The sequence below is a fragment of the Ovis canadensis genome, chromosome 24 (assembly GCF_042477335.2).
Source record: "Ovis canadensis isolate MfBH-ARS-UI-01 breed Bighorn chromosome 24, ARS-UI_OviCan_v2, whole genome shotgun sequence".
Classification (NCBI taxonomy): domain Eukaryota; kingdom Metazoa; phylum Chordata; class Mammalia; order Artiodactyla; family Bovidae; genus Ovis; species Ovis canadensis.
In genome coordinates, this window is record NC_091268.1 from 52,013,584 (window position 1) to 52,026,354 (window position 12,771).

A 12,771-nucleotide genomic window follows, 5' to 3' on the forward strand; every position below is an offset into this window, starting at 1 on the left:
CTTGCCTGTGGGTTGTCAAATACTTGAATCCTCAAAAAAAAAAAAAAAAAGCATCAGTAAAATATTACTTCCAAAGGAGCCATTTCTTTTCTATACTAAGGCATAGCTCTCAACACAGGCCGAGAGTCTGTGGGCTGGGTCCCGTGCAAGCTGAAATCTCCATCCTCACTGGATGCTGCCCAGTGGAGCGGGGAAGCCCCTTTGCTCCAACAAATTGGTGGCACAGAAAAAGCCTCCCAAGACCATGAGCCCCTTTTCACTCCCTGCCCAGGTCCCAGGTGGGCCATACCCATTCCCATAGCTTTTCCAGACTGATTTCCCCTGTCAGCTATTCATCCCCAAGCAGTGCAGTAACTCCAGTTGCTTCTTTCCCACCCTCCCTCTTTAGGCTGTACCTTCTATAGGACGCAAATCCCAACTGTGTCTTGTGAAGCACTGAAAACTAATTTGTAACTAATGAAACTTCAGCTATGCTTGCAAAGAACTCCAACTCTGAGTTGCTGCCCTGCTGCCCACTCTGTTGCTTTGGGCAGCATCACACTCACAGTTCCTCCTTGTTATCTGCAGGGCAGCTCTCACTCTCCAGAGGCAAGGCCTTTCCTGGGTCAGCCCTGACGGAAGGGCAGGCTGAGCTGTCCCAGTCAGCAGGCTCTTCTGTCCAACTCCATCCCCAGCATCATCACCAGGACCAAGATGGCCCAGAGCCAGTGATGAGTGGCAGCCAGGGCACCTGAGTCCTGGGCTCCATGTGGGTGGAGGAGCAAGGGGAGATAAACTACTGGTGCGGAAGAAGGTTTGTGGGGAAGGGGGATGTTTACAAATATCCTGAAGTTCCATGTATGTGCCATTGCAGTTCTAGAATTCTGTATAGAAAGAGCCTTCAGGTGGCAATCCTATTGGGACTAGGAGGAAATTACATTCCTATAGCTCTTTACTTAATACTGAGACATCATCAGAACAAAGAACTAGAATAAGATGGAAATTTAGGGGGCTAACACACCTAAAGTATCCCCGTTGTTGTTGCCACCACACAAGGCTTCTCCTTGGAGAGATGGCACATGGGGCTTTGTGAGGCCCAGCATCAGTAGCATTCTGGTGGCAAAATAACTAAAACCCTGACTTTGCGATCTGCCGGGGCCATAGGACTTCCTAGTTGAAGCTTCTCCTTTGATAGGTACAGAGCCTTCTTTTGGGTTTCCACCAGATGAACACAAAGATGTGAGCTGAGGGGGTGTATGGGGGACGGAGGGAGACACCACCATCCTCTAAAGCCCGCGCCTGGTCTGGATCTCCCAGCAGGACCATGAAGATGGGAAACCACACAAGCGCCTCCCAGTTCATCCTCCTTGGTCTCTCCAGCCAACCTGAGAAGCAGGAGCTGATCTTCGGGCTCTTCCTTCTCATGTACCTGGTTGGGGCAGCTGGGAACCTGCTCATCGTCCTGGCTATTGGCTCGGACTCCCACCTCCACACGCCCATGTACTTCTTTCTCAGCAACCTCTCCCTGGTGGATTTCTGCTTCATCTCCGCCACAGTTCCCAAGATGCTTATGAATATCCAGACACAGACCCAGTCCATTTCCTACAGTGGCTGCCTAGCCCAGATCTACTTCTGCATTTTGCTTGCAAACATGGACAACTTCCTCCTGACGGCCATGGCTTACGACCGCTACGTGGCGATCTGCCGGCCCCTGCACTACTCCACAACGATGAGTCTAGCAGCTTGTGCCCTGATGCTTGGGAGCGCCTGGCTCCTTGCCAACCTCCACTCCCTGCTGCACACCCTCCTCATGGCCCGGCTGGACTTCTGTGCCAGCAACGTCATCCCTTACTTCTTCTGTGACCTCGTTCCCCTGCTTCAGCTCTCCTGCTCCAACACCCTGCCCAATCAACTCATGATTCTGCTGGTGGGGGGCCTGATCGTCCTCATCCCCTTCCTCGGCATCCTCATCTCCTACGTCCACATTGTGTCTGCTGTGCTCAAGGTCCCATCTGCCCAGGGGAAACAGAAGGCCTTCTCTACCTGTGGCTCCCACCTTGCTGTGGTCATCCTCTTCTATGGGACAATCACAGGGGTCTACCTGAGTCCTTCACCCTCCCATGCAGCTGACAAGGATTCACTGGCTTCAGTAATGTACATGGTGGTCACCCCTCTGCTGAATCCCTTCATCTACTGCCTGAGGAATAAGGAGATGAAGGGAGCTCTGTGGAAACTGGTCAGTGTGAAGGTTGCATTCCATGGGCTGTGATAGCAGAGCTCCCTTTCGGGGCCTCTGTGCTGGAAAGAGGATGAACCCCAGGGACAGACTCAACACACAGAAGGTGGGAGAAGCAGATCTCACTGTCCTGTGTTGTCACTGTGGCCAGCAAAGCCTGTCATTGCTCCATAAGTAATCTGCAGGTCCAAAATATCTTGACCCCTGTCCTGACTGCCTAGACTACCAAGAGGGGAATAAACTCTCCCATAAAGACAAAACCACATAAACAGGTATAAAGTAGCTCTACCTGCAGACCTTCTGGAGAGGGTTCATGTGAGAACGGTGAGCTCATAGGAGTCTGGTACCTGTGCTGGTGGGCTTCCCTGGTGGCTCAGGCAGTAAGGAATCTGCCAGTGATGTGGAAAATCTGAGTTCAATCCCTGGGTTGGGAAGATCCCCTGAAGAAGGGAATGGCAACCCACTCCAGTTTTCTTGCCTGGAGAATCTCACAGACAGAAAAGCCTGGAGGGTTACAGTCCATGGGGTCGCAAAGAATCGGACACAACTGAGTGACTCACTCACACACACACACACACACGTGACCTGCGCTGACAGCCTGTGCCAAGGAGATGCCCTTTGAGAGCCCCCACGCACCCCTACAGAGGCTCAGATCTTTAATCCTCAGGCATCCCAACTTCCAAACTCCTCTGCTGCATCCCCACTTCCCAACAACCACCCCCACACTCTAGGCTGAACCTGGCTTTGGAGACAGGCTTCAGTCTGTCCACTCTTGGCCTAGGTCCTGCTGGCTGGAGCTCCACAGCTCTACCTACTTGTATTGGGAATGCCTAGAGCGACTGTCTCAGCTGAACACCTATGAAGGCCCTATACTGTCCCACTATGTGCTTTCTCATTTCTTAGGAAAGAGAGAAGGCTGGACTTAAGAGTTGGTTCTCTGGGTGTGAAGCATGTAAAAGGAAGAGGCCAAGATAATTCTTCTGAAGATGCTTCTCTACAAGCTGAACTGAACAAAGAGACAAAGGGAAAAGGCCTCATGTAATGAGTTCATGGTTGAAGAAGGTGTACGTGACTTTCTGTCCAGTAGGTTAATATGGTAGGCTGCGATGAGTGTGGCAGAGCTGGGGAGAGCATTACACGGAAAGTAATCACATCTGGCATCTGGTCCTGGGCCCTCTGATTACCAGCTATTTGACTCTGGCTCATCTGACAAGCATCATTCCAGCCAACACACCATGTTCTTTTTGTCCCTCCTCATTCTTCTCCATCTGCCATTTGCCCATTTCTATCCATCAAAATTCCAGTTGTCCCTCAAGGCTCAGATAAAATACCATGCCCTTCATGAAGCCACCTGAAGTCTCCCTGGTCAAAAGGAAATTTTTTTCTCATCTGAAACTCCATATAATTTGAATTCTACTACAGCTTCTTTCATGCTCTGCTTTGCATACTTCAACTTTGCAGGGCTTACCTCAGCTCTACTACAAACAGAACTGTTGGAGTCAAGTCTTTTACTTTCTTAAATCTCAACGTTTTAAATTGACAGCAGATATGCAGAAAGAACACTTATGGCCTTTCTCCCCATGATTTTGCCTTAACCAATACTTTTACTTTTCCCCAACCCCAGACAAGGAAAGAGTTAGCAACCTGGTTGGCCAGAGCCCAAGGAGTTCATGGTGCATATTTTATGAGAGGCAGTGTGCCCTTATGGGTCATCATTTAGGGGTGAAGCTCCCTTCCTCCCAGCCTGGCCCCTTGATTAGTCCTCTTCTATCCGTATGTCTGGCTGGAGTCCTCAGTTGGGTCCAGTCACCTCTTCCTCCCTCCCTCCCTCCCTCTCCCTGCCCCCAACACCATGACTGAGCACACAGGTCCTTAATTCTGATCTGGGGCTGAGTGGGAAAGCAAGGTAGGCCTAAGTTACTTCCCAGCTCACCTTTAACCAGTGAGCCCATGACAGAGGTTACTGGGTATAACTCACATACCAACAGTTGAACTTTCACTCAAAGTTTGCTATTGTTCCTTGAACATATTGTTTCCATGGGATCCTGAGCCTCAGGAGTTGGGATGATTGGATTTCAGCTTTCCTGGGTCTCTGATCATAGACCCACAATAACAGCAACAAAATCTCACTATCACCTTGTGATGTCAAGAAAAGCGACATCAGCATGGAGAAGAGGTCTTCGTATGCATTTGCTATAATGGTGAATAATACAACAGCTTGGTCTCAAGGTTTAAAAAAAAAAAGGGAACAAGAAAAGGATTTTAAAAGGGGGCAGACGGTGAATACATTTGAAAGACCTTAAACTGACCTTGCTCATCAGTGGGCTGTGAGGATGCTTCCTGCTCTGAGGCCTCTCCTTGTCACCTTGTCAGCCTGGCTCATGTCCTGGCCAGGAGGCTGCTTGCTGAGGGGTAAATGGGAAGGAACAACCTGCACACAGGTCAACTATACGATGTTCAGAAGCTCAGCCACCCTTACAGACTTGGTAGCATAAACTCGATCCTGTGAAGATACCAGAATGTTCATTTTTATTTTTAAAATAAAATGTTTAAGGGGAAAAAAATAGTTCTGTTATCTACATTTTTTAAAGTGTTATGAGGGAAAGTGGAAGCATCTCCGAGAACAATTAGAATAAAAAATATCTCCTACATCACATTTTCCAAGTCATACAACACTCCGTCTGCTCACAGTGGGTGCCTTCCCCACACCAGGGGCCACAGGTACTGCATCTGTTCAACAAAGGTAATTTGAGCTCAAGGGAAATTATGTCCCAGATACCTTATCCCAGAGAGATATCAGCAAACAAAACAAAGTTTCCTCTTTCTTGCAGCAGCTGATGTTCCAGGGATTAGGGAGGCAGAAAAAAAATTAAGAAAAAAAAAAACATTCAACATGTCAGAGTTGTGAGTGCTACAAGAAAAATAAACCCGGTTCAGGCACCAGGCATTGACCAGGAGTGCTCCTGTGGCCAGGCTGTGCTTCAGTTACTATTGTTTCATAACCAACAACCCCAACTCAGTGGCTTAAAATAATCATTTATTTGTTCTCTCGTATTTCTGGTGGGGACTGGGCCCTCAGAATAACATACAGACGGGGTTTTGTCAGAGTTCCTGGTGAATCCTCTGCAACACTCAACTCTCCCAGAACCACCACACTGGCTTTGCGGGACTCTCCACACCCAACCCGGCACGTGGTTACCGATGAGCACAAGTATTTTCTGTAGAGCTGCGCTCCCAAGATGCCCTAAGCAAAGTGCTTCACTTGCCTCCCCCATAGTGGGATGTGAAAGTGAAGGAGAGTGATGACAACTGAGAAAACGAGGGAAGCAGCAGCAGGCAGAGAAGCAGATACTAGGTGACTGCACCAACAGAAATGGATGCTTTGAAGAAATCTTTGTGAAGCAATTTTATTAAGCTGGGCATTGTCCTGAGACATAGCAATAAATGAATTTCTGATTCCCTCCTCCCCCGCAAAATCTAGTGTGAAATTAGGATGTAACCATCCTTGTTGTTTAAGAAGTTCCTGCGTTATGGCTACCAGCTGAGAGTCATAACAGCACTTCGCTAAGATCATGACTTACTGTTCCTTTGTAGGACCATCTTGTATCTGATTTGGGCTGGCTGGTGGGGGGAAACTTTGGGATTTATTCAAATGTTTCAAAAAGTGCTCTGGTGCAGCCAGTTTCCCACATGATGATGGAGCAAGCACTCTCAAAACAGACATGTGTAATTACCACCTGAGGAGTCGGGTAAAAGGAAGGTACCAGTGGAAAATTCTTCCATCCCCAAGTACATTTCAAACAAGTTCCCTGGTGTCTTTGATGTCAGGGGTTTTCAGAGGACACTTGGAGAGTCTCTGCTGAAAAGCATTGTTAAACAAACAAACAAAAAAGGAGGCATAGTAAAATTTTTCAGTTTATTTGAGCAAAACTCATTCCGCACACAGGAGGCAGGAGCAAGATGTCTACAGAGAAGAGGAGGAAGAGAAGTGAGTAAATTGAGAGGCTGTAGTTTAAGGCTGCCTTATACAGAAGTCAAGCTGCCTGTTTGTGACTGGTCATCCTTTTCGATTTTTTTAACCTTGAGGCATTCACAGCCTCAGGTTTGGGTTTGCTCATATAGGCTGCCAAGGCATTAGAATTACCTCTAACTGCCTCCTTGTTTAACTAGTTTAAGAGCATGAAGGATAAAAATCTCTATCCCAAATATCCTAGGATAGCTTTCACCTTGAGCACTGAGTGTGGCAGGAATGTGCCCACCCTTCCACTACTCAAGCTGAAAATGGCAAGCTGAGCAAGCTAGTCTGATTGACAGCTGAGTGCCACCCAGAGGAACAGTATCCCCTGTGGTACCATGGAAGGCAAGGGATGTTCTAAGACAGTGGACCTGGTCACCTCTAGATCCCCTACATTGAATTTTTTTAATCAGATGCCATTATTCCATGAGAAAGTGATCTAGAGTCAAATACCACATGATCAAGTTACCTGCCCCACTGCTCCGGGAATTTCCTGAAATATAGAGCGCTTCAACATAGAGCTGTGACCAGCACCAGGTGGGATTTACCAGGGATCTACAAAGAACGCGGCCATGAATCGTCTTGTGCATATGTATCTTCTTATTGTTAGAGATGTGTCTTTAGAGTAAATTCACATGCAATTTTGTTAGATATAGCACTGCTAAATTCCCCTCACATAAAGTTGTACCATTTTGCATTCTGTCAGAGGTGCCTAAGAATTCCTTTTTTCCCACAAACTCATCAAACACATGTAGTCAGGCTTTTGAAGTATGATCTATAGGATAAGAAATAATATCTCAGTGTAGCTTTACTTGGCATTTATTTCATGAGTGAAGGTGAACATCTTTTCATATGTTCAAGAGTCACTTTTATCTTTTTTGTGGATTCAAATTTATTAATTTTTCCATGCAATACCATCTTTATGTGCTAGATTTCCATACAGAGCTGGGTCTGTTTCTGAACCTGTATTCCACTCCACTGGTGTATCTGTGCTACCACCACACTGTTTTAACTCTTGGTTTTTCCATCTCTTATTTTCCATTCTTTTCATCAGCACCTTAGTCCAGGTGGCTGGAATTCCTAAAACTGAAAGCTGGGAAAACCTACAGGGAAGACTGGTTCTCAACAATTAACTGTTCATCGTCCATTCTACTTCTTCCTGTTCAGAGAATCTGCTGATGCCTTCCATGGAAGTCCATGATACATACAGATGATTGAGATCGGGTTTTCTCAAATTTTTCACAGACATGGAGATGGTATAAGACTCAAAAAGCTCACAGGAGTGGGACTCAAGAAGGCAAATACAGACTTCTACCATCCCTTTTTCCCAGTCTTTGTCTAAAAGCTCATACACCACCTTCTCAATAAACACATTTTTTAAGTAGGAGGGGGAAATATGAAGCCAGCTCTTGAATCTGCCATGTTTCCTGGTCTCCGGCCACAGAAACCACGAGCTGTGACTAGCGCACATGGCAGTGAAGGCAGCCCTTTTACTGGCCCCTCTGTGCTCTTCCATCTTCTCAGTCCCTCTGCTTCTCAGGGTGCAACACCAGCATCACCCACCCCTTCCACCCTCACTCTCCTAGCAATTTAAGTTCCTGGAGACAAACACAAGGAAGATGACAGCCTACCCTCCCCACTTCATAACAAATGTTTACTATAGTTTTTTATTGAAAGGTATCAACCCTGGGAATGGGTTGCACAAGACCAGTCTCTAAAAATATGCCCTTCACTGAGACAATAAAGAAAAAAAAAGGCAAGAAAGGGATATGAAATTTTAAGAAGCCCAAGTGAGCTGCTCTGTCTTGTAGAACTAAGTGAACTGGATATCCCTGCAGATGGCGTGCAGCAGTTACAGATGACTGCCAGGTTGGGGGGCCACCAAGGGGCACCGTGCTTCTGTGCTCTTCCTTCCTAAGGCACACTTGAGAAACTTCCAGCCATGAAAAAGGTAGAAATCCAGGGCTTTCATCCATTCAAATATTTATGTCTACTGTAGGCCCTGAAGACTTTATTATGGAGGCAAAAATGTTGGCACTGGCTGCATCATGCTGGCATGGCCCCCAACATGCACCTGTATCCACTGGGGACAGTGAGTCCAGGCCCACCTCACTGCTGTGCGGAGGCTTCACAGCAGGTGCCTGCCCAAAAGGAACCCAAAGCCACCTGCCAGGCGGCCTGTAACAGATCCCAGCAGCCACCCTGAGACTCAGCTTCAGTGGCTCTTGGCTCTGCCTGGCAACACTGCACTTAACACACATGACCTCTAGTAGCTCCTTTGTTTTCAAGCTATTAGGCCAGGGGTCTTTAAGGTCCAGGCCTTAGAAGCCCAGTCTTTTCTTCCAACAGCTAAGCCAACTAATTTGCTCCAGTGCTTACCCTGAACCCTAAGGGCAGAGGTTCTCAGCCAAGATCAATTTTGCCTCCAGGGGACATTTGGGAAGGCCTGGAAACATCTTTAGTTGGCACAAGTGTCATCAAATAGACTGAGAACAATGATCTTGCTAAATCGCCTATGACCCACAAAAAACCCAGGGCAGCCTCCAAGACAAAGTGCCTGGCACACTGTGAGAACAGTGCCAAGGTTGAGAAACTCAGGCAAAGTTTACAAGAGCAAGGAGACATGTTTTGACAGCTCCTTTCCCCGTCTCAGAAGTGGATCCAGACAACTTGTGTTGCAGGGTGAAGGTGATGGGATGAGAAACAAGCTTATTTTTTAAGAAACAAAAATTCCTACTTCTCCCTAGCACACTTAATCAGCCTGCAGACAACATTTACCCTGGCATATATTTTGAGAAACATTTTTTGTAAATGCATTAGCTCCCCAGGACAGACCTTAGGCAGAAAGTTATCCGGTTTGTTAACGCCCAGGGAATAAAAAGGGGTTTCTCTTACAAAGGTCATGCCCCTTGGGAGCAGCAGCCTTTCTCACCACCACAGCCGGCATGGCACACACAGCTAGGCCCTGAAAGCACACAGCCTTAGCCCAGCGTGAGGGAACTGCAGACACCCTGTCACACACAGTGAGGGCTAAATATAAAGTGACCAAGTGTCCCTGTTTGCCCTGGGAGTCCCAGTTTACACCACTGTCCTGAAATTAACAGCACTTCCCTTTACTCTCAAGGGGGGCTTGAAACAAACAAGATGAACTTGTAATACCCTGTCACATGAGAGCAAAGAAGCCATCAAAGGTGATTAGGGTTATATAGAATCAGAAGCCAATGTGAAGAGGCTCCCACTGGTCAGAACTGAAATTATTTGAGCATCAACAACTGTGATGGATTGGTTTAAATTCAAGAATGCATTTTTTATTAAAAAATAATAACTGACCACTTTCATGGTGATCAGTTTAGAAGAAAAGCCACTAGATCATTATTGTAAAGACGGGTAAATAAGGGAAGGAAGAATCCAGTATTTCCTTTCCTCTGTGAACTGTTATGAGTGCACAGATACAGCTGTGAGGCATCCCAGCTAATAAATGAAGATTCTTTTATAGAATTAGTGAAATAAATGCATTTAGACTCTTCAGTTCAGTTCAGTCACTCAGTCATGTCCAACTCTTTGTGACTCCATGGACTGCAGCATGCCACGCCTCCCTATCCATCACCAACTCCTGGAGTTTACCCAAACTCATGCCCATTGAGTTGGTGATGCCATCCAACCACCTCACCCTCTTTTGTCCCCTTCTCCTCCTGCCTTCAGTATTTCCCAGCATCAGGATCTTTGCAAATGAGTCATCTCTTCGAATCAGGTGGCCAAAGTATTGGAGTTTCAACTTCAACATCAGTCCTTCCAATGAATATTCAGGACTGATCTCCTTTAGGACTGACTGGTTGATCTCTTTGCTCTCCAAGGGACTGTTAAGAATCTTCTCCAACACCACAGTTCAAAAGCATCAACTCTTCAGCAATCAGCTTTCTTTATGGTCCAACTCTCACATCCATACAGGACTACTGGAAAAACCAGAGCCTTGACTAGACGGACCTTTGTTGGTAATGTCTCTGCTTTTCAATAGGCTGTCTAGGTTGGTCATAACCTTCCTTCCAAGGAGTAAGCATCTTTTAATTTCATGGTTGCAGTCCATGCTTGCTTTTTCCATGATCCAGCGGAGGTTGGCAATTTAATCTGCAGTGATTTTGGAGCCCAGAAAAATAAAGTCAGCCACTGTTTCTCCATCTATTTGCCATGAAGTGATGGAACCGGATGCTTTTAGTTTTCTGAATGTTGAGCTTTAAGCCAACTTTTTTACTCTCCTCTTTCACTTTCATCAAGAGGCTTTTTAGTTCTTCTTCACTTTCTGCCATAAGGGTGGTATCATCTGCATATTTGAGGTTATTGATATTTCTCCCGGCAATCTTGATTCCAGCTTGTGCTTCCTCCAGCCCAGCATTTCTCACGATGTACTCTCCATATAAGTTAAATAAGCAGGGTGACAATATACAGCCTTGATGTACTCCTTTTCCTATTTGGAACCAGTCTGTTGTTCCATGTCCAGTTCTAACTGTTGTTTCCTGGCCTGCATATAGGTTTCTCAAGAGGCAGGTCAGGTGGTCTGGTATTCCCATCTCTTGAAGAATTTTCCACAGTTTATTGTGATCCACACAGTCAAAGGCTTTGGCAGTCAATAAAGCAGAAATAGATGTTTTTCTGGAACTCTCTTGCTTTTTCCATGATCCAGTGGATGTTGGCAATTTGATCTCTGGTTCCTCTGCCTTTTCTAAAACCAGCTTGAACATCTGGAAGTTCACGGTTCACGTACTGCTGAAGTCTGGCTTGGAGAATTTTGAGTATTATTTTACCAGCGTGTGAGATGAGTGCAATTGTGCGGTAGTTTGAGCATTCTTTGGCATTGCCTTTCTTTGGGATTAGAATGAAAACTGACCTTTTCCAGTCCTGTGGCCACTGATGAGTCTTCCAAATTTGCTGGCATACTGAGTGTAGCACTTTCACAGCATCATGTTTTAGGATTTGAAATAGCTCAACTGTAATTCTATCACCTCCACTAGCTTTGTTCATAGTGATGCTTTCTAAGGCCCACTTGACTTCAATTTAGGCTCTTAACATTATATAATGAGAAACAACCAGACAAGCCACCATCTATAGTACGTTCTTGCCAAAATGTGAAACATGAACCTGACTAGCCCTTTACACCTGTAGTTTTCAGTGAATCAGACGGCAGAGAACTATATTTAACTATGCCATGAGTATGCAAGCAATAAAATTCAGAATGTGAGAAAAGTCCACAGGAAAAATAATCCAGTTGTTTTAACAAATAAATTTTAAGGGGAAGGGACTTCCCTGGTGGTCCAGTGGTGAGGGCTCTGTGTTTCCACTGTAGGGGGCATGGGTTGAATCTCTACTTGGGGAATTAAGATCGCACAAGCCATGCAGCATGGCCAAATAAAAAAGAAAAACATATATCAAGAGGGAAAAGATATGTCAGACCTAGAAGACAAGCAACAAATTACAATTTATGTATCTTACTTTGATCTTAAAGAAGGTTTTTAAAAATCATGTGGTTTCTTTTTTAAGTGCATTAATTGGCAATTAAGGAACTATTTTTTAGGTATGATAATAGCAATGTGGTTATTATTATAATTTTTTTAAGAATCCTTAACATTTAGCAGTATACACTGAATTATCTATAAACAAAATTTGAGATTTGCTTCAAAATACTTCAGCTGGGGAGGAAGATGAAGAGGAGGATGGGGCAGAAATCAAACAAGATTGGCTATGCAGAAACAAATGGTAAAAGCTAAATGATGAATACATGAGGATTCATTTATATATGTTTGAAATTCTCTATTCTAAAAAAAAATTCCTAAATAGAAAAATACAGAAAACAATATTTGGCATTTGAATAGCTATCAAAAATAAGGTTACTACAACTCTATGGGAAAATTTTCCTTTTGGGACTCTTTGGAGGAACTGTCAGTAAGCTTTGGTCTCAAAGCAAACAAGGGAGCCCACGCGGGAAGACAGCAAGTTCTGACTCTTACAGAAGCTCCCTTCTGAGATCCCAACTGGCTGAAAACCCAGTGTATGCTCAGAGAATCTGCCATTTAATTCAGGTAAACAGAAGGGCACTGAGGAGCAACTCCAAGCCCAAGCTGGCCCCATGCCCCCTACACACCTCTTAGAAAAGACCAAACTCGGGTCAGGTCAGCCCCTATGTCCTACAGACTAGAAGCCAGAGGCCGAGGGAAGCCTGTCATTGGGTTTGGACTCCAGGTGGCTATGAGCCTCGCCTGGGTTGTCTGAGGCGTGGGGCAGAAAAGAGCTGACTCTGCATCTGGACTCAACGATGCTGGGAAACAGCAGTCCAGCATCTCAGAAAGTGGACGTCTCACAGTACTCACAGCCTCACCGGGACAACTGAAGGGCCAGGAGGTCTTCTGCTGAGTCAAATGTAAACACCACGGTTACCTGCCAAATGAGTGATAAAATAATGTGTTTCAAATCAGAGTGAGTAATGCAACTCTCTGTATTAAAGTTATTACTATTTATCAATATCCCATTTACAATGGAAAATGGGGGGAAA

General features: G+C 45.5%; 2 protein-coding genes across 3 annotated transcripts in view; one reads left to right on the plus strand and one right to left on the minus strand.

Moving 5' to 3' along the window:
- LOC138429538 (cytochrome P450 3A24) overlaps positions 1-12,771 on the minus strand; it is a 100,675-nt gene that overhangs the window by 87,282 nt on the left and 622 nt on the right. For both annotated transcript variants that reach the window (XM_069571181.1, XM_069571180.1), the window contains exons 2-3: positions 12,590-12,656; positions 4,525-4,718 (exon numbers count right to left, since the gene is read on the minus strand). The gene's annotated coding sequence lies outside the window, so the exon portion shown is untranslated. The remainder of the gene's footprint in view (positions 1-4,524; positions 4,719-12,589; positions 12,657-12,771) is intronic.
- LOC138428888 (putative olfactory receptor 1F12P) lies at positions 1,304-2,248 on the plus strand. Its single transcript, XM_069569814.1, has one exon. It carries the CDS (start codon positions 1,304-1,306, stop codon positions 2,246-2,248), a length of 945 nt encoding a protein of 314 aa, XP_069425915.1.